Genomic DNA, 22,800 nt, shown 5'->3' with positions numbered 1-22,800 from the left:
AACCCGGTTCCTCCAGATTAGAGTACGCCTGCTCTTAACCACTACGCCACTGCTGCTCCTTTAAGGGATGGAACCAATTGATCGTATAGAACAAAATCCTCATTAAGAGGATAGCAGCATTTTGAAGGATATATTGTATTTAAACTGCATGATATGGGTTTCATGTAGCTAATTTTGTCATAGTTACCATGACACTGTGTAATGATGATACATTACCATATGGACCAATGCTACTTTAAACTTTAATTCAACATTCTAATGTACTGAACATTGTGATATATTAGGCTGGAAGGGGCACTAGGTTTTTCAGAGAGCTGGAAGCAGTAGAAAAGGAATATTTACATGTAATGAACATAGTAAAATCACTGTTGCCTGCAAGTTTTTTCAGACAGTACTGACTGCATAAAATGTGTATCATTTTAAAATCCAGGTAATAAAAAATAGGTGGTGAAGACTTCTAGTTTTAATTCTTAGCTTAAACTATTTCCTCCTGTATGTCACAATCCCAATCCACGCATACCTGGGAATTAAGTTCTCAGTGGTAGAACTCCAAGAACACATTGGTTGAAAGTATACATGGACTTTTTAATATGTGAATTTCCCTTCATGAACAAGGAACCAAATAAAACACTGTGGGAATATATTTACAAAGTTAGCAGAGAATGGGCGTTCCTGTGGTCATCTAATATTTCACTTGGCAACATACTAAGTGGCACCTCTGAAGAAGATATTGATGGTAGGTTGTTGTGCATTTTCCACGTTGTGTCATCGTGATCTGGTAGTTTTTGCTCCTACCATTTCACTCAAATTTATGGCTGGCATCTTCAGAGGCATGTCATGGTACCAACTGGTGAAACATTAGGAACAACCAGATCACAGCCACACAGCCCAGAAAATGGACAACAGCCAATTGAAAGCATTCACCAAGTTTAATGGGAGGTTTGTATGGGACAACTTCCAAATAGCTGCAGATCATTTGGAGCTTTAGAACATTTTGAGCTGAGCTTGGAAACAAATCGGAAGCAAGGGTCATTCTTGCAAAACTGGCAAGATGGTTTTCTGTAACTGACGCTAGACAGCCATTTTTCTGCTGTCTTCTGATCCAAATGGATATTTCAAAGACAAGCTGAAATAAAGCATATGACTGGAATCTAATTAGCACCAATAACTATGGCCAAATCTTGCTCTTGCAGGAAAAGCTGCAGCTGGTGCACCAACCAAACTTGATGAAAAGGACTGCATATTACAAAGGAGACTTAAAGTGTTCCTATTTTGAACAATTATAATAACGAGTGTAAAGAAATGGAAGAGAGAGGGAAAAAAGGAAGATCAAGAGATCCAAGAAATCAGCAGTAATTTTGAAGCATTGTTAGGTATGCTGGAAGAACAACATAGAAATATGTTAACTGAACAAGACAAAATAAAGAAAAGATAGGAGCAACATAAATGCCAACTTCCTTCCAAGATTAACTTTTCAAAATGAACCTGCACTTTTAGAAAGTGAAGAGAAAACTGCATTCAAAGCAATTAGGTGAAACAAAACACTAGAAGTAGATGGGAGATCAATAGAACTATCTCAAGCCGAAGAAACAGAGTCCATCAAAATCTTAACAATAATAAGCCAATAAATGTGGAAACAATGTATCATAGACTGGAAATGCTCAAGCTACATTCCAATTCTGAAAAAAGGAGGCATCAAAGACTGCAGCAACTATTAGATCATCACATTAATTTTTCACACAAGTACTGTGATACTCAAAATGTTACCCTTATGAAAGACTGCAGAAGAAAATCAGTTTGTGTTTCATAGATTACACCAAAGCTTTTGAGTGTGTGATCATGAACATCTGTTTGTTTTTAAAATAAATGGGTGTGTCACAAAACTGTGCCGTACAGTCTATGAGCGCACACCATTCTGTCACGTGGGGGGGTGATGAGATGTTCGCTGCGGCAGCAGGCCAGCTCCCACCCCTCTCAGGGCAAGTACAGCCTCCAATAGAGGTGGGGGGAGTGTGGGGCGGTAGGGGGCACCTGGAGCAGGTGTTGTCACAAGCGCCATTTTCCCCTGGTACGCCTCTGCCAAAACATTTAATGGTTTTGCTGCATAACCTTTACACTGGACAAGAGGCTACTGTTAGGACAGAATATGGAGAAACAGAATGGTTTCCAATTGGCAAAGGTGTCAGACAATGAAGTATTTTCTCCCTAATTGTTCAATCCATATGGAGAACATATAAGGAAAGCTGAATTAGATTTAGATGAATGTGGAGTGAAAATTGGTAGACAGAACGTTAACAATTTGAGATATGCACAAGACACCGCATTACTGGCAAAAAAAGAAGACTTGAAATGACTACTGATGATGTTTGAACCCAAAAGTGACAATGCCGGATTATAGCCGAACAGCAAGATGAAAAAAGTAACAACTAAGAAAATTACACAACTTCAGGCTGATGAAGAAGGAGTGAAATTGTTAAATATTTTCTACTCCTTGGCTCAACTGTCTATCAAAAGGGCAACTGAAACAAACAAAAATTAATCAGAAGGAGATACTCTGCCATGGGGCATTCAGCCCACCATGACCTCTGAGGATGAGTTCTGCCTTAAGATTCCATCATTTTCTGGAAAAATTTTAAGTGTTCTCAGTTTTTTTTTTCTCAGTGGAGACGTGTCATGGTAGAGGCCACTCTATTTTCTAAAATCCTTTCCCTCTGGATCCAAAATAGAACTATTTTGGTACAATACTCGATGCTGTGGCAGGAAGATTTAATGGGTTAGCAGATGGGTCATCAAGGGGAGAACAACATAGATACTAAAACTCTGGCAAGTCTAACTGAATGCAATAGGTTTGGCCAGTTAATCCTGAAGAGTGGTCCACAACTTTTAAAGATTAATCTCTGGAAACTCACCTGAGATTAGGTCTGCTTTAATGTCTGAGAACCATGATTTAGCCCTTAGGATTTAATAATTTGTTCACACTTCTTTTTAGGAAATACTACATGATGCACATTTAGAAATGACAATAAATAGAGGAAGAGACTCCTCCCCTCCTCTTAGTTTGCTCTTCTCCTCACATATCCTTGTCGGGATGCTTTGATAGCTTAAAGAAATCCCAAATGAAATGCGTGTTAATTTTTATCTCAGTTCTGTCTTTCTTGTCATATGTGTGTCAATACAATAACAGGTTGCATCTTCTTTTCATCTAGTTTGCTTCAGAGACACTCCTTCCATAATACATAAAGTGCAGCTGCCACAGAAAGTCAGTCACCCGAAAAAAATATGCTAAAGATACTTGTACACATTGCATGCTAAACAGTCAGAAAACACAAGTGACTGTCAATATTCTATTGCTCTCAATAGACTACCCAAACAAAGCATATGCTTTCCCAAGATTTTCAGCATCCATTACACAGTAGCCAAAAATGAGTCCAGTTTTTGATGGCCTCACACAGAGATAGATAAGGTCCTGTAGAATAAGAGATACTGACAAGCAGGTCACGTGGCTCTGGTGAGAATCTGCGAAGGGTTGGGATGAGATTATATATCGCAACCTGGCTACTGATTTACCTGCATAGTGTCATTTTTCATTCTATCAGAGTGGCAAAGATGAGGGCACTATTCTCTCTATTTTCTTCCCAGCAGCATTGCAGGGACCATCCCATTTCATATTGGCTTTACACAGACCTCCTGATGCCTCAAGAATTATTCTGGGCTGCCCACAGTAGTGTTCTCCTAAGATCAGCCTACTGATGAAATTGTAGAAAATGCTGTCGTAAACTGAATACTACAGCAGCTAGAGAAAGATCAGTGGCATGCCATTATCCCCTTTTCACTCTCTGGCAGTTTCTCAGTTCATGAGCTAGAAATGAGAGGCATCTCCAAGTATTTCATGATGAAAAAAAATACACCATAAAAGAAAACTATAATGCTTGCAAACCTAATGACTCCTCACCTCAATCACAGAAGTATGCAGGAAATGGTGATGGATCTGCCAGCCAGTCAGAAAAACCCAAACACTGGCAATTTCTGTAAACCTGTGAGCCAGCTGTAAAATTAAGGGGCAAGGCCATTCTTCTGTTGTGTCTTGAGTTAGCCCCCCAATAGGATCCCTCCATTTGGGTACTTTAAAGTGCCTTCTGACTTGGATGTGAGAGGGATGGATAAATAGTCACGTTGGCAGCCCTTGAATGCACACATTTCTTCTGGATCCTCTCACCTAAGAGTAGTCCACCTGCGGGAATGCTCCAAAGAACACCCTGATCAAAGGCTTTTTGTCTTCACCTTCCAGTTGAATAATCACACGTGATTAATTTGATTTGCTGGCCAATAACCTAAGGCTACCAAGCTCTCCTCTTCATTTAGCCTACCCTGAAATTCAATCCTAAATCTAAGGAAATATCAATAAACTACTACTCGGCCCGTGTGGGACCAATTCAACCCAGTTCGGCAACCTAGTAACTCAGTAATTCTACCTGAAATCCCCATACTTCTTCCTGAATTCAGTACCTTGCTATAGATCCTAATGTCTGCTGCTCCAAATCATATAACGGGGCATCCCAAGTCACTCTGGCCGTTTCCGCACGGGCGGAATATGGCGGCCTGGGGACGGCAAAAACGCCGTCCCCAGGCCGCTTCTTCGCGACAGGTGAAGCGTTTCGACGAGCCGCAGCCGCCTTCGCTGCCGCCTGACCGGGCGCCGAGTTAAGTGCTTGCAAACCACGCCTTCAGCGTGGTTTTTTGGAAACGCCGGCTGGAAGCCGCTGCCGTGCGAATGGCAGCGGCTTCCCGGCGCTTCCCCCCACTCCCTCCCTGCACTTACCTCGTCCCCGGGCCTCCAGCGTGTCGCCGAGGCCTGGGGACACGCTCCCCTACCCTGCGACGCAGGAGCAGGCGCGCAGGGCCGGGGGGGGGCATGTCCTCAGGGCTCGGCGACGTGCCGGAGGCCCGGGGACATGCCGGATCGGCCGGCGCTCCGCGGCGCCGTCATCCCAGCCGGTTCTGGGACCGTCCATGCGGACGGTCCCAGGGTCATCGGGTCGGCGCGAAATGCGCCAACCCAGCCGCTTCCGCCTCCGTGCGGAAACGGCCTCTGACTTCATATATGATTCTGTAGCTGAACCTTTTTCCCCAGCTTTATGGGAAAGCTAGCTTTCTAGACCTTCACCCTTCAATTAATCAAGTGAGTTTTAATTTTTTACTTTCCCCAGGACTAGATCAAGTGGGTTTTGATTTTTCCTTTGCCTGGGACCAGATTCTCTTCTTTTCTGTACCAGATCTCAAAGCAACAGACTCTTTTCTGCACAACAAAATTCCTCACATTGAGTCAACTACCAAAGTTAGTATTGCTAGGACAGTGTTTCTATATTGTAGCATGGTGTTATGTATTTGCACTTCCTCACATTTAATCTTTGTAGCCTTCTATTTTGTTAGGGAAATAAAGGCTATTTCTTTTTGAGATTCTCCCTCTGTTTTATTTTTCCTTTCTTATTGGAATGCTGTGGTTAACTGGGACTTGGTTATTCATCAGACTGTTCCATCCCCAAATAATTACCCCAATGAGATGGTCTGACCCAATGTGCGTTGAGGACACTTTGCACATTATGGGCCCACCACATGCACTCATTTGGGCAATGCGTCTTTTTCTCTCGGTCTGTTAGGCTCATTCGACACATGCAGAATAATGCACTTTCAAACTGCTTTCAGTGCTCTTTGAAGCTGTGCGGAATAGCAAAATCTACTTGCAAACAGTTCTGAAAGTGGTTTGAAAATGCATTATTTTGCGTGTGCGGAAGGGGCCTCTGTTACTTTAAGTGGTACAATTAGCAGAATAATTTCTATCTGAGACTTTTTTCCCCTGGGCCACCAATAACCACAAGGCTCCATTTTCATACCCACCCAAACCCACAGAAATCTGCCTTTAGACTAGCTAGACCCTATCCAGGGTGAAGAAGACTTCATTTTAATAACTAGGGGTCCTTGGCAAGATGTGAGGGATGATTTCCAATGCAGCTTCTAAGCATCTTTGCTGTGAACACTGTTGCCTGCTGGAATCTACACCCGAGATATCAGATGTTGGAAGAGAAGGACTTTACGCTGTTTCCAGTCTCAATAACAGAGGAGGACTTACCAGTGAGTCAAATAGATAGAGAGGGTCAAGACACTGGGGACCTTTTTTCTACTACTCTGACACTATCCCTTTGATGTGTAGATTGCTACTTTCAGGGAACTTCTATCCTCCCTGCTTCTCCTCCTCTCTCCCCCATTCTTACAAAACCCTCCTTATTTATTTATTTATTTATTTATTCATTCATTCATTCATTCATTCATTCATTCATTCATTCATTTATATTCTATTTGTTGGATTTATATCCCGCTCCATCCCCAAAAGGCTCTTCTGTCTTGACCATGTGTGCAGACAGCATCTCTCACCATCCAGCTCGATAGATTAGAATAGAGAACCTATCTCTCCACTTTTCTATCCAGAATGGAGTTCACTAATAAAGACTCCTCTTATTAGAAACTGCGAGTTGACTCTGAGTTTTCTTTGTTGCTAGCACAACACGGACACAATTTTTCCTTATACAAAGAAATCCTGCTTGTCTATTCCTTTTTTCAAAAAACACATGAAATTAAAAATATTTGGCACCATCATGGGTTCTGAGTCACTTTTCAGATAGGGTCGGTGAAAAAGAGGAAAGGCATAAGGATGGAGGTTCACTAGTTTTCAAAATAAGGTTTCCATGGAAACAGTAAAACAATATGCAGTTTGAATTTGGTGAACATTCAATATCCTTGTTAAAGTAGCTACCCTTGGAGAAGATGGATGGAAAATGAGTAAAAAGGAGACAGAAATAGATGCAAGGGGTTCCATACAATCTTTTTTTGTTTTTTTGGTCCTCAAAGATCTTTCAAAGAATCTGGATAATGTCTGGTCAAAGAACTCTATTTAGAACCCAAACTATCTCTTTCTCAGAGTTAACAGTCTTGTTATTTCCCTGCCCAGAATAAATATATACAGTAAACCAACATCAAACTATTGCCAAAGAGTTCTTCTGTGCATCAAAAAGGTAACAAGAATACTTTAGTCAAAGAAAACAGAGAACAAGTTGTAAGCCACTTTTTAAGCTATGGCTCTTCACTCCATTGTTACTCTTTCTCTGCCCAGTGGTTACTATGGGCACTTACCCACTAATTGAGGTCTGACTGGCAGGATATTAAGGAGAGACTAAAGAAGAGAATTCTTAATATGGAAAGACAAGAGCAAATACTACTTTAAAAAGATCTTATACCACATAGATTGCCTTTTATCCTCTTCTTGTCACAATGAAATAAATATCGTCTCTACAGAGGAGCCATAAACTGGTCTAATATTGATCTAGGGAACTGTCTAAACAAAGTCTACTTTTACCACTGCTTGGTTGTCTCTCCTTTTGATATATTTTAGTTCTCCAGAGGAGAACTAAGTCTCCAGAGGAGAAAATGTTACCTGGTACTGAAAATGCTTGACCAGTGGGTTAAGGAGCACTTTCTGATTGTGCAATACAATACAAAGAAACAGCCCAATTTAAGTCGACAAGAGAATGAACTATTGCTTTCAGAGAGCAGTAAAGTAACATCTGAAGTTTTACAATTTAGAAGCCTCAAGAGGCAGGTTAAGATGCAGAATTAGAAAGAAAATGAAACTCCATTATTGATAGATGTAAGGTCTTGCACAGTAAGAGGAGAAAGAGGAAGAGCACATGGAACAGCAAATGTGGGGGATGAAATGGGACAAGCATTTCTTGCAAAGCTAGTCTGAAAAGTGTAAGGCTTATATTGGCACAGAATTCAGTAAAAGATTCACTGGCAGCCTTTGGCATTCCGCTCTGTGACTGTCAGTACTGAGGAAACAATTAAGACACATAGGAACAAAGGTCAAAGCACAGATTTGTCTCTTTTGTAAAACTTGTCCAAGGAGGAATATAAATATGGCATATTTTAAAAAGTAAGGGTTTGGGCATGAAAATTAATTTCCTTGCTGAACAGTAAAATTCTATTATTTATTTGAACGAATTTTGAATATCGGTGAAACAAATTTACATCTCCCTCTCTGGCTGTTTCTCTTTCCTTTGGGTCTACTGAAAACATTTATCTATCTCAAATGCCTTCACACTCCAGCACCAACAGAATATAGCCTAATTTAAGAACATCACAGCAGTCTGAATAACTCTGGTCTGATCTTGTTATAGCTTGGAATCTAAACAGGGTTGCCCAGAGTTAGAACTTAGAGGGAAGACCAGGAAGGATTGCTATGCAGAGGAAAGCAATGGCAAGCTACCTCTTCTCATCTCTTGCTTTGACAACCCCACAGTCATGGGGTCACTATGGGTCAGCTGACACACAATTATTAGTATTAAGGACATCTCCTCTACTGTTGTGTATTCTTTTTTGCAACAAGGTGGTATCTGTCCTCTGCAAGAGTGATATAGACTGATGTATGTCACCCTGACATTTGTATCGCTGAAGGAGGAGGCAGGTGGGAAAGATGATCCCTCCCCCAGTAATTCACATTTGTCAGTAAATATTCATTTTTATTACAAAACTACCCTCCTGTACCTATCCTAATTAAGCGAGAAAACTAGTTCTAAACTTCACAATTAGCAGCAAAAATGATGAATTACACAGCTTAGTATATTTTACATTTTATAGGAAAGGAACATTATGAAATTTCTCTACTTATTAATCTAACAGAGACATTAAACGTTGATGAATTTGCCTCTTAGTCTGCTAATTTAATGATGAAACTCTCTAATGAAAATAATTTGTCATATATATTGAGGTGCACTGGACAAGCCAAACTCAATTTAAAAAAAAACCGGAATCCAGATGTATCTGTCAGCCTGCAACAACATATGTTCTTTAGAGTTGGAATTTAATTCATTTAAAAAATTCATCATTGTTTTCCTGAAACAGCAAGTCCTGCAAAACACCCTCTTAATATTTTTAAGTGAGTGAACAGTCAGAGTGAAATCTATTTAAATGTGTGAGTAATTAGAAATAGAGAGCTGGAAAACAAAAAAATTTAAACAGAGCTCTCAGGCTGTTTACTTTTTTAACAAGAAGATAAAGTAGGGGAAATTCAGCACAGAATAAATAAAGAAGTGGTACAGGAATATCTGGGTACCTTAAATGAATTCAGATCTCCAGACCCTGGTGAACTACATCCCAGGGTATAAAAAGAACTGGCAGAAGTAATCTCAGAACCATTTGCTATAATCTTTCAGAACTCCTGGAGAACAGGAGACGTCCCAGTGGACTGGAAGAGGGCTAATGTTATTCCCATTCCCAAAAAAGGGGACCCAAACAATTACCATCCATCAGCCTGACATCAATACCAGGGAAGATTCTGGAGCAGATGATTAGACAGACAGTGTGTGAGAATTTAGAAGGGAACAGTGTTTTCACTAAAAGTCAATATGGGTTTATCAAAACCAAATCATGCCAGACTAATCTCATCTCTTTTTTTTTTAGAGTGACACTTGGTAGGCAAAGGGAATGCTGTTGATGTGGTATACCTAGATTTTAGTAGAGCCTTTGATAAGGTGCTCCATGACATTCTTGCAAGTAATCTAGTAAAATGTGGTTTGGACAATGCTACTGTTAGATGGATTTGCAATTGGTTGACTGACCAAACCCAAAGAGTGCTCATCAATGGCTCATCTTCATCCTGAAGAGAAGTACTAGTGGGGTCCTGTCCTAGGCTCAGTGCTATTCAATATTTTTATCAATGACTTGGTTGACGAAATATAGGGCATGCTAATCAAATTTGCAGATGACACCAAATTAGACAGAGTAGCTAAATACTCCAGAGGACAGAGTCGGGATTCAAAATGACCTGGATAAGTTAGAGAGATGGGCCAAAATTAACAAAATGAACTTCAACAGAGATAAATGTAAGATAATCCACTTAGGCAGAAAAAAATGAACTGCACATATATAACTGCACCGGTCTTGACAACACTACATGAAAGAGGGACCTGGGAGTCTTAGTAGACCACAAGCTAAAGTCAGCAGTGTGATGTGGCAGCCAAGAAAGCCAATGCAATTCTGGGATGCATCAATAGGAGTACGGTGTCTAGATTAAGAGATGTAATAGTACCTCTCTATTCTTCATTGGTCAGACCTCACCTGTAATACTGTGTTCAGTTCTGGGCACCGCAATTCAAGAAGTATATTGACCAAAATGGTAAAAGGTCTGGAATCCATGCCCTGGGAGAGATTAAGGAGCTAAGGGATGACATGGTAGCTATGTATAAATATTTGAAGAGATGTCATGTTAAAGAGGGAACAAGCTTGTTTTCTGCTGCTCCAAACTAAAACAAGGAATAATGGGTTCAAGGTGCAGGAAAATAGATTCCATCTAAACTTTAGGAAGAACTTCCTGACAGGGCTGTTTGACAGTGGAATACACTTCCTCGACAGTGGAGTCTCCTTCTTTGGAGGTGTATAAACAGAGGCTGGATGGCCATCTGTCAGGGGTGCTTGGATTATCTGTTCCTGCATGGCAGGGGGTTGGATTTGATGGCCCTTGTGGTCTTATCCAACTCTATGATTCCATGATTCTATGAACTTTTAGTATATCTTCAGCTATACTGAACACTTCAGCCCCAGGGAAACCTGATTATCTTGTGATCACGAATGCTGATGTTTCACTCAACACTATTTTGCACCATATCTACAGTAAACACTGGGATATGTTTCAAGTATATTTGTGTGAATGACTTTAGAAAGGCAACTGGGCTCCTATAAATATTCTAGATTGAGTACAAAGCAAGAATTCCACAGAGAAACAGTTCTTAGTAGAACACTTTACAGTAACTACCATAAGCACTCATCACATAAAGGCATCATGTCAAGTGTTTCGTCAAATACGTCCCAAAGTTGCTTTCATTGAAATAAACTCTATAATTCTCAATGATGCAAGGGAAAAAATAATTCAGGTCCATAGTGAGAATGCCACAATCACAGCACACAATTCAGATCTCCTATTGCCACTCTACTGTTCATACAGAACTCCATCTGTACATGTCTATAACATATTAGTCGACTTCCTCCTGGTCACTGCCTTGTCGTGCTGGCGGCTGGGGCTTTGGACTTACACCACTGCAAAGATAGTGTATGTCCAGTGGTGGGATCAAAAAATTTTAGTAACAGGTTCCCATGGTGGTGGGATTCAAACTGTGGCGTAGCACCAATGGGGATGGGTGGGGCACGACGGGGGCATGGCTGGGCATTCCAGCGGTGGGGCATTCCTGGGTGGGGCTGTGGCAAGGACGCAGCTGCTGCGCCGGTCCTTGGGCGGGAAACGAATGAACACAGGTGCAGGCTGCCACGCACGCCGATGCACCTCCTGCTAGACTGCTTCAAGTTCTGCGCGCTACTGCTGAGGAGCGGAGGAGGGGCGTAACTAAGGCAAAAATCACATGGCAAAATCACCAATTAGTAACCCCCTCTCGGCACACACAAATAATTAGTAACCTACTCTCAGGAACCTGTGAGAACCTGCTGGATCCCACCTCTGTGTATGTCCATGAAGCTCAACAGGGGCTTCCTGGTGGCTTTTTTGTGTGTGTTTGCAGTCTCCTTACACTGCCAGGAAGCCTCCTTGGGGTGGTGTGGCTGCAGCGGTGCAACCGGGTTCCCAGCCTGTTAGATGGGGCTGCCCATGACGCTACTTAAATGCAGCAAGTGACAGGGTTATTGAACAAATACAACCCTGGTAAGTTTGTTGAATTTTACGATTATGTATTTTTTCCCCCAACAAGGATGAGAAACCCACTCAAAATTTAACAAGAAATCCTACCGTCATTTCTCAGAATGAAAGGGGTAGGAGGTCCTTGTACTCTGTTGTTGGTTACAGTGTTTGTTACCACGCACGTGTAATTCCCCACATCAGATTTCTCCACTTTTGCAATGTACAAATTCCCAGTTTCTTGTGAAACAAAACGACGGTTATCCTGGTGCACAAATGATGGATATTCATTGAAAATCCAGGCATACGTCAGTTCTGAAAATTAAAAGAAAATATTATTTATTTTTATTATCGCAAAGCTTTTTTTTTTCTTACTGTATATGGAAACCATAGGCCAGACAGTGGAGGGAAATCGGTGCAATGTTAAAAGAGATAATATTCTGTAGAGGTCTAAACTCAGTGTAATCTGTGTATCTGCAGTATGTAACCATCACTTGAACTAAAATGAATTAACGTCCATCACCATTTTAAAAATCTGCTCGCTTCTGAGAAATGTTTACTATTAGTATGCAGTGATATGCAAAGGCTCAGTTTTGCACTTGGTGATAGCTGGAAATTAGTGAGTGATGCTGAAACACACAGACAATATAAGACACCGAAATGATCTTCCAGGTCATGTCAACTAACCCTGAAATGCTGACAATTTCATTCCTCCTTCCTGCAGAATTATAAATGATAACGTAAAAAATGGAAGAGTGGCAGGACTTTTACTCGTAATAATACTGAGCAAAATGAACATTTTAAGGTCTAATTTTTTAAAAATCGAAGTATGCATTTATTTCACCACAATAAGACAAACGTGCACTAAATGAGTTGGAACCTGCCAATCCTTGCTACATGTGCCAAACTTTTTACCAATTCTCCCCTATATGTTGTCAGAGCTGGGTTCAAGGGGTAGGCCTGGACTGTCCTTGCCTTATAAGGGGGAGACCAGGGAAGACGTCTGACCTCTGACATCCTCAAAACCATACAGAATAAAACAAGAAAGTTTAAGAAATTTATTTTACGGTATGTATACATTATATAAAATTGGGAGACAGAGAGTAGCTACTTCTATAAAGCCACAACTGAAAAGAGGTCCAGACTCAAGTTTGAACTAGTCTCATTCCTTGATTGAAAGGGACGTTGAGCTATATACAGCAATAAAATTAATTGCTGGTTAATAACTTCTGAAAAGTTGGTGGTGGGAAAAATGTCAGAAACAGAAACGAGACGAGAATCACACATAACCTTGTATTTAACCGAAAATCACTATGCATTATAAAAACAGTATCCCTTTCTCTTGCTTTCTGCTACATCCTCAGCTTTGAAAGACAGAAAACAAATTCTACTTATGAGGAAAGATGAATTCATTAAGACTAAGAGAAATGAGAAATTATATGAGAAATTATGCACATCATTAAGACTAAACATCCTTGATACCATTTGTCTAATTAGTGTTCATGGGGCCGGTGTGTTGGCTTGCTGCAGTCAATCAACATACTTTCTGAGGTAATGAGGAAGATGCAGGTGGAGGCAGCTCTGTGAGGAAAGTGGAAATAGCCAATTCCATGCTCTTCCCATAAGGCAGAGAGTCCCTGTCCCATTGCATTTTGATATTATTTAGGTGGCCATAAGAGGAGCTCACTCTGTGTTCTTGCAAAGGAACTGAGCTGGAATACCCTCCCCAAATCCCCAGAACCACAGGCTCCAGTTTGAGATATGACTTAGCACACTCTCCTTCTTCCCTACTGAAGGTTGCAACTGAGGTTTGCTTACAGCAGATGCTGGAGAAACATGTGCCAAGGAACCAGGAGAGAAACGGCTGGATTTTCTCTCACAGTTTCAGAACTTTCAAAGGGATAGTCAGGATCTCTGGACTGCAGTATAGCAATCCAAATGTATGCAAACGTAACTGCTAAGGAAATCAACCCATCCTAGTTTCCAAACTCAACATCTAACCTCTCCACCCTTTCCTCAAAAAAGAACAACAGGAAGGAGATTCATGTTAGTACACACAGTTTTGCAGGCAACTGTTTTGCTTGTCTGGCTTGCAAAATTCAGACCCAACGGCTTCTTCGCCTTCTGCCAAACAGTTTTCTTGTACAAATATGGGTTGATAGGCCCATGAGGGTAAGAAAAGATGCCCACAAACTGTATACTAATTTAAGCAGCTATCAACTTCATTACAACTAATTAGATAATATTCCCAGTTTTATAGCAAGTCCTTGGAAACTTTCCAGGAGGAAACAGGAGGGATACAGTTTACGAGTTATGCTAGAATAAAGTGGTTAGATTAATTTATTATTCACTTACTGCATTAATATAAGACTAATACCCCACACACCCTGGAAATGCTCAAGAAATGAGACATCAACAAGCTGTTGTGACTTTATGGAAGAGGTGATAATTGTACTGAAAAAAAGTACATTCTTATTTTAATACTCTCTAATGAGTTGTCATTATAATTGACCTCTGCTGTTGTGATGCAGTTTAGGAATAACTGGGCTCAGTCCACAAACTGGCATTGCTGTGCAACCAAGCAACAACCAGAAAAAAAAGTCACTATGCCCAGGCTACATAAATAAGCAAAAGGTTGCTAGCAGAACAAATGTGCAAATTTATTCAAATACTTAGAGGAAACACTTAGTGCTATGACCACCTATCATATTAGCCCAACTGGAAGGAATTCAAGGACTTTGGTGATGGGTGGGATATATATTTTCAGAAAACAAACAAACAAACAGATAGGTTCTAGCACTTTATGGCATGTACTATGATAGCGATCCCAGAATATTATGGGGAAAATTGAATTATGTTGCTGACAATGTGGACAAGATTTCCATAAAATGGGTGGGCACCGGGAAGCTTGTATGCATTTCGGATTTTCTGGACGTTTTCTTCTTGTTTTGCTATTTGCACAATGACGGTGTGAGACTAGCATTTTGGCAGCAGATTCTCACATAGGACTTTGAACCTTGCATTTGGTTTCTACTCAGCGTTAGAATAAATTTGCACATTTGTCAGCAACCTTTTGCTTATTTTTGTAGTCTGGGCATAGTGACTTTGTTCTGATTGCACATTACCCAATTTGTTGTTGTTTATATTGCTCTGCGACTACTAACCATGTCACTGGGGATTGCTTAGGACCATTATAGTCTAATACTTTACTGTTTACCCATGTTGGATGAAGGCATGCAGATTGTTGGGCTTTTATCATAACAAAACCCCCACAGGGTTAAGACCATCTTCACAGACATTTTTTTGGAAGATATGATAATTATGTTTATGGGGGACTATCTAATCATTGTATTTACACATGTGCATCTAATTAGGAGTAACCCCATGCTGATGTCAAGAGGATACTCAGAGTAAACAAGGTAGCACTTCTCAGCAGGCTTAAAATTTTCAGCAAGTAATTAGCATATTTTTTGTGTTTTAATTTACACTTGCCAAACAATTAACTTGTTTCTCTGTAAAATCAGACAAGCCGTTCTCTCTTTAGCATGCAGAGAGAAACCTTTAGCTTTCTGTTATTCTCCACAGACCGTACACCTCCATTTACAAAAACATGGAAGAACCTGACAATATAAACTTGTTTAGCAAATTCAAAATAGCGTGTTCACAGCTGCCCTTGCAAATATATCATGAAAGATGGGAGACACTTCAGAGAAGTGCTATTCCATGCTAAAGAAAAATTAATGTGGATTGTGAGACTATGCACCAGTAATATGGGTCTTTCCCACAGTATCAGCATGAAAGGTAAACGATGGTCGTTTCTGCACAGCAGCAGAAGCAGCTGGCCACTGGCATAATTTGTGCCGGTGGAGTCTTGGGACCAATCGCACGATCCCATGGGTCTGACCCCCAATGTGGGTGTGTTCCTTCCTCCATTCAGAGCTTCTCAGGAGAAAAGGTAGGTACACACAACAAACCGGAAGTGCCTAAAAGTGGTACCCTCACACCGGTGCACTTTGCACAGTGCTGGCGGGAATACGCTGCTTTACAAAAAACTCACTCATTGAGCAAGTTTTGAAAGCAGCGTTTTCCCCCATTTGGGAGGGGTGAGTACGGCACTGCTGTGCTGCAGCAGCAGCAGCTGTGCGAACCGCGCCTCAGAGTCGTTCTTTTTACTGTCCCTAGGGCGCTGTTTTTGGGCCGTGCAGAAATGGCCTATATGATTTTGAGGAAAGGGCCATTGATAAGGCCAAACCATGTGTAGCATAGGATAGCCACAGTTCAACAGATTCCATTCTGTCGGAGATGGCTGATACCTCTTGGGGAAGTTGGGAAGAAGGATGCAAGGTCAATGGTTGGTGGAGGCAGGATCAACTGTAGTAGAGCCATCTAGTTCTGGTTTTGTTCCCATGAAATCCCTCTGAAGACTGCAGCCATAGATGCCAGCTAAATGTTAGGAGCAAAAACTACCAGATCATGGCAACGTAGCCCAGAAAACTGACAACAGTCAGTTGATTCTGGCCTTGAAAGCCTTTGACAATTGGACTCCAATGATGTTTGACCTGTTGTAATTCAGAAATGCCAGGTGCCTTGAAGATCACTGGGGAGTTCCCAAGACCCGGACAGTCATTTGTTTTCCCAGGGAAGAGAACCACACAACACACCAAGAGATCAGTGTGCAGAGATCTTACCTGCTGGAAAGGGAAAATTACTCTATCTGCCAGAAAGGGCAAATTGGATAGCTGTTGTAAAAAATAACCTGAGTGCTGAGTTATGCGTAACATGCACACTTGGTAGACTGAGAGATCAGGGTTTATTTTTCCATGTGGGGGTGAATTCACCAAATCTGCAGATGAGAACAAGCCATGCTAGGTCATAGATAGTGAATACATGAAATCACAAGTCATGAATCTATGAATGGCAAGGGTCTACAGCAGAAGTCCCCAACACGGTGCCCATGAGCATCATGGTATCCACTGACATCTTTCCTGGTGCCCGCCAAACGTTTTTAGAAAGTAGCAGGGCCAGGTGGGGATTTTGCTTCTGACTGACCATTGGAGAGTTGATCGGCTTTGAAGATTTTTAAAAACATTATTTTAGCAGCAGCGGCTTAGAGCCAAGGGGGCGCGGTGCGAGGGCATTCCGGGGTGTGGCAGGAGCATTCCAAGGCGTGGCAGTTCCCCCTTGCTCTGGCCCTGTTTGGCAGCAGCTGCCAGCTGCCAATACAGTACACGGACCTTCACTGTGTAACTGAACGTAAAACTAGGGCAACCATTTTGTGGGAGCCAATTTTGTGTCTGCGCTCACTACTCTGTGTCCAAAGTTCAAAGGTGGCAACAGGCTCAAGAAGATTGGGGAAACCAGTATTATACAGACCTCATTCTGAACATGGGAAAAACAGAACCTTTAAAGAGTCTGTACACTATTTCACTGGGACTTTGTTAGCCATGAAATCTCTCTGCCTCAGAAAATCCATAAATAATCTTTTTTTTCCCATTCCATCCCTCCTCCTCTGGAAAGAAGAAAGGTTGACAATCATAGACAATGGATTCTTACAAGGGTTGCCACTCCAGGTTGGGAAATACCTTGAGATTCTGAGGGTGCAGACTGAGGAGGGTGATGTTTGGGGAAGGGAGGGACTTCAGTGGGATATAATGCCATAGTATCCACTTTCCAAAGTGGATATTTTCTCCACTGGGTTGATCTTGATTGCTTGGAGATCAGTTGTAACAGTAGAAGATCTCCAGCCACCATCTGGAGGCTGGCAACCCTAATTCTTACAGATCCACCAACTAATCAGGGTTTCAGCTGGAATTATGGTTCCCAGTCAAAGTAACTACAGTAACTAACAGAAATCTGCTGCTGCTTTAAGGAGGGATGTTCGCTTGTAGTGCAGAGTAAGACAAAGGCAAGACAAAGATTTTCTTGGCCAACAGCCTGCCACCTCTGGGCTGCCTGCTAAGGTCAGTGAGGAGGCAGGCAAGAGGATGGGGGGAGGGGCGCAGCTTGATGGGGCACTGCTCCATCATCCTGCCTCCATTCCATCCTGCAAGACCAGGGGTAGGGAACCTGCGACTCTCCAGATGTTCAGGAACTACAATTCCCATCAGCCTCTGTCAGCATGGCCAATTGGCCATGCTGGTAGGGGCTGATGGGAATTGTAGTTCCTGAACATCTGGAGAGCCGCAGGTTCCCTACCCCTGTGCAAGACATATGAAAGACAGCCTTTTGAAGTGATCAGACAAGGTATGGGCATCAAAGAAAACAGAGCTCTAGGAACTCAGAGGTAGAACATGCTCAGACCACTTTCATCACTCCCAAGTGTCACCGTAAATCACCACGGATCATTGCCTTTTATCACCTCCGATCGTGGTTCCTTTCTGGATGGCCTTAATGGTGACTTAATGCATGATGCATCAGTTGTACATCTTTGCTGGTAAGTGCAGTTATCACATGGATTAATGTTGTGTGACATTTCTTATTCAATCAAACACTTTGTCTCACTTTTTCAAGTTACAGGTATTGGAATGGGCATTAGTGAGGTCTATTAGGGCTCATTTTTAGAAACTCTATGCTAAAAAAAAACTTTTAAAAAACAAGAGCCAAGATTAACACACCAATTCAACATTATTAGCACCCCCGTGTAAATACTATGCATGGTTCTCCTTTGTATCTATTAAATGACATGCCATACAACCACATTCATTTATGAATGATAAACAGAAGGAAGGAGGCAACCTCACGGTCAGGCATTTCTAAAATATATGGTGGATGCTTTTTAGTTTTGTCTATTTTTATCTCCCTGCACTCTCACATTAACATAGCCATTAAAAAACTTTTTGTGTAATGTGTATAGGACCAGGGTATCAACAGTTATGGATTTTTGAACTGTTTTGTGACACTGAATTCAGAAAGGTTTAACTAAAAGAATGACTGAACACAGACCGAACCGTAACAATGGCAGGATTTAAATATGCAGCAAAATACTTATTTTGAATTCCTGAGAGATTCCTATAGCTATTTGTGTCTGTTCAATCTTGATGGATTTCTTCTGATAAGGCCTCACATACTAATTGCTCTAGAAGTGACAAGCAGTTCCTGTCCCACAGGCAATTTGTAACAACTGAGTAAACAGACACTTAAAATACAATAGGAAATGGCTTTTGGCGAGTCTGCTGAACAACTGAAACCCTATTCCAACAAGATGCCTGCCAATGCTTAGAATGGATGTGTGGCAGAAGGGCAATTTATGGTTTCCCAGCTAGACAGTACCAGATATGCTATCAACATGTGTCAGAAACATCTATGAATTTTACAAGAGGCAAGCCTTCCTTTTAGTTTTGACAAATAAGAAGGGCACTTGCCTGACTTAGGCTTCTCATTCCTGAAATACCACTTATGTGTTTTTATGAGTGCAACTTGTCTAGTTGTTTTCACAAATCCTTATGGCAACTACTTTATATAACTTTCTTACATAGGGCATATACATTTTGAGGGGAGCGAGTATATGAGGAATACTTACCTACAGTTTGGTGCCCTAGGACTGCCAACTCTGGGTTAGGAAAACCTGGAGATTTTTTTGGACCTGAGGGGCGGGGGAGCTGGGGAGGGACCTCAGCAGGGGAGAATCCAACTGTCCATACTCCAAAGGAGCCATTTTCTCCAGGTGAACTGTGTTGTTTTGGAGATCAGCTGGAATACCAGGAGTTCTACGGCTTTACCTGGAGGTCAGCAACCCTAATATAAAATCAAATTCCGCATTCCAAATTATAAAAAGTGGATAGAAAGGCCAGAGCTTTGTATGCATAAGGTCCTGGGTTTAATCCCACAAATTTCTAGCTAATTTTTTTAAAGACATTAGATTGGAAAGATCTTGGTCTATGAGTTTGGGATACCACTGCATATCGCAGTACTGAGACAGGTGGATTGGCAGTATAATATGGCTTCAGATACTGTATTCATAATAAGGTCTATGGTTCTTTAAGGTCAGTTTATTGGAATTCACATTGGATAGCTGGAGGTTCCATTCATAGCTGTAATGATTTGTGATTCCTCCTATTTTTTATTTGCAGGGGGCACAAATAGTAGAGAAACCCTCCAATAAAGATCCCTCTTTGTGTTATTATGGCTGAATTTTATGTCTCTGTTACTAAAGCATCCCAGTAGTTAGCTATCAGATGCTAACCCAATGATTTTAACACTAGTGCATACTGACCACCCAGCTATTAATCCATTTTCTGTCCCAATTTGATCTCTGCTACTCCATCTATATTTCTAGAAACCTTTAAATAGAAAGTGAACACACATTATCATATCAGAAATTCTCTTATTAGGGCGATTCCCCACTGGCAGAGTCGACCTAGGTTTGTCCCAGCAACTCTCCATTGCCGCTGAGTTTGACTTGGGTTTGTTTCAGTTCTGCCCTCCTCAGAACTGGAATGTCTGATTCCAGTTCTGAGGTACAGCTTTTCCCCTGAACCTAGGTCGAACTCAGTTGGAAGCTAGACAGTGGGGAATCGTCTGTGGCGACTCTCCCATTCAGCCAATCAAGAGCTGTGTTTTGGGCATGAACAGAGTCACGGTGGGTAAAGCGCACCTTTTTTATTTTAACTGCTCTTTTCAAAGCTACAATGATGCAACCATGGTCTTAGTAATTAAATCTATGTATCAACATTTTGGTACCAATTCTATGTAGCTGCGATGTATAAAAACTAAAAAAAAAAAAGGATGCACGCTCATGTTTCCTGCCGTAAAACAAGAGGCAATCGGGAACGAGGAGCGAAAGAGGTACCAAAGATGATCCCGCCCTCTGAGCTTGGTTCCAGTTGAACTCAGTTGCTGTAGGGAGTGACAAGAGTCGACCCTAGGTCAGTACCAGTTAAAGGAACCGTGTCAAACCTAGGTCGACTCTGCAGTGGGGAATCACCCTTAATGCTGAATACAAGAAGAACTGCTCTGATTTAAACATTCTACTGACCAATGGAAATTCATTTGTTGTGTCTACCGGTATTTCGCTCTTGGTGTTAATAGTAAGCTTATCACACTGGGAGACAAGGAAAGCACTTCAGCATTTGCCAAACTCAATATGCACAAGGTCACAAGATATCTTATACCTAATAGTGAAGGCATAGAAAGAAGATTTTTCTATGAACTTGCGTGAGCAGGGGCTAGATTTGAATAAAAAACTTAAAAACCAGGGGAAAATGCAGGGGGCCTAAACCCCTCCAAATAGAAGAATGTTGCCTGCACATGTGCTGACACTTCTCTGTCAGATCCCCTATGAGGGAGAGACACTTTAGGCATATAACTAGGCCACCACCATGTTACCTGGCTTAAATGATGATGCCCCTGGGCCCATTACATTTCTCACCATCACTGCCACGGCTCCCAATGTTACCAGTGGAGTCCACAGTCTGACTCTGGTCACACCACGGCTCCCAATGTCACCAGTGGAGTCCATTCTGAAAATAGATCCTGATGTTGCCAGCATTGCTCCTAGCATCACCAATGCTGCCCCTCAGCCCAGTTCAGCTCTCTACTGTGCTGCTTCTCTCCCTCCCAAATCAGGACAAGTGCAGCTGTGGTCAGAGATACCGAAAAAGGCCATCTCAACCAGTGGCAGAGCTACAAGGGGGCGGGGTATGTTGCACCGGGCACGTGCCTGGGGAGCGCAAAAATCACCCCCACCCCCTCATCCTGCCCCGCCCCACCAGCCTGGCCTGTTTTCAGCTGGCAGAAAGCTGTTTTCTGCCGACGCGAAATGGTAAGTGGGAAGCAGGGGGCAGGGCCGCGGAGGGATGGAAAACACGGTGTGCACTCCAGGCGACTCCTGCCCAGTTACGCTTTTGATCTCAACCTTTCTCTGGGCAGTCATGCAGAGCGCTAAAGGTTGGGGTGAGTGGGTAAAGCACTGATGATGGGGTGGGTGGCAGTAAAAGTAGTAAGGGGAGGGATGTGGGAAGCAGAGGGGAGAAAGGAAAGGCAAAGAAAGGAGGCACTGAGGATAGGGAGGTTGATTGGGTATTCAGAACAGTGACAGTGAAGTAGGGAAGCAAAGGGAAGCGATATCAAAGATAGATGGGTAGAGCGGCAGGGGTGGGTGGGGGAGAGAGGAGGAAGGAAAGGCTTGGGAAATGCCCTCTCCCCACAAGGTTCTCACTTCTCTTTCTCTCCCTCTGCTCTAAAGCTCTGGAGCAATGAAGCAGATGACTTGAAACAACATGTTAACTTCTCCAGAATCCCTCGGGTACCCTAAAGGACACCTGAACAAAATCCCTCAGGTACCCTAAAAGACACCTGAACAAAATTCTTCAGGTACCCTAAAGGACACCTGAACTATCCAAACATTTGGCATAGTAAAGAAATTCAGATTTAGAGAAACAACAAACATTGGCATTCTCTGCCAGTATCTTACAGTAATATAATTCAAATAACTTACTGGCATAATATACAAACTCTCAAAGAAAAACTATCCCAAGTTTTGATGTGTTTTGATTAGGACACAATTCTTCATCAGAAGGAAACATTAAATTATATTACTTAAAATGTATCACGGATATCCTGGAGAGCTTGAATAAATAATATTCTTGGAATCCGTTGAGGGTTGCCTCACTTTGCTGTGCTTTAGACATAGTGCTTTTCATTCTCAATCTCAAATATACTTTTCAAGCAGATTTGTAGAATGGATGTAACACTGTTAAATCATCAGGAGTTCAATTAAACTTTATGTAAAAATAAGGCAAGAGGCTGAATTCTTTTAGGATCAGTGCTTAACCAGCTGAATAAAGCAGCCCATGCTGTATGTTCTTCCCTACACCTGTACAAGTTTGTTGCTCATTCATTTAAACAATATTTTTGTTTCAAAATCAAACACATTGTCCATATGTTTAATCCACAATGACAACAGCAAAGCCAAGACAATTTTTCTGTGATCTTTCCATTTGAATTCAGCATGGAAAAACTAAGGATAGGATCCTATTATCTGAAAGAGAAAGTGGCCCTCTGCAGCTCTCCCTGCCGCCCCCCACCCCCCAGCCATCTCCAACCCTGGGAAAATTTATAATCAAGATCAT

General features: G+C 41.8%; 1 protein-coding gene across 6 annotated transcripts in view; it reads right to left on the bottom strand.

Moving 5' to 3' along the window:
* Positions 1-22,800, bottom strand: part of LOC125428294 (contactin-4) — a 679,975-nt gene that overhangs the window by 150,248 nt on the left and 506,927 nt on the right. For all 6 annotated transcript variants that reach the window (XM_048488126.1, XM_048488125.1, XM_048488131.1 and 3 more), the window contains one exon: positions 11,843-12,046. In XM_048488126.1, coding sequence (XP_048344083.1) covers positions 11,843-12,046 — 204 coding nt within the window. The remainder of the gene's footprint in view (positions 1-11,842; positions 12,047-22,800) is intronic.

This window comes from Sphaerodactylus townsendi, linkage group LG03, assembly GCF_021028975.2.
Source record: "Sphaerodactylus townsendi isolate TG3544 linkage group LG03, MPM_Stown_v2.3, whole genome shotgun sequence".
Taxonomy (NCBI): Eukaryota; Metazoa; Chordata; class Lepidosauria; order Squamata; family Sphaerodactylidae; genus Sphaerodactylus; species Sphaerodactylus townsendi.
This window is presented reverse-complemented; position numbering and strand designations above follow the sequence as displayed.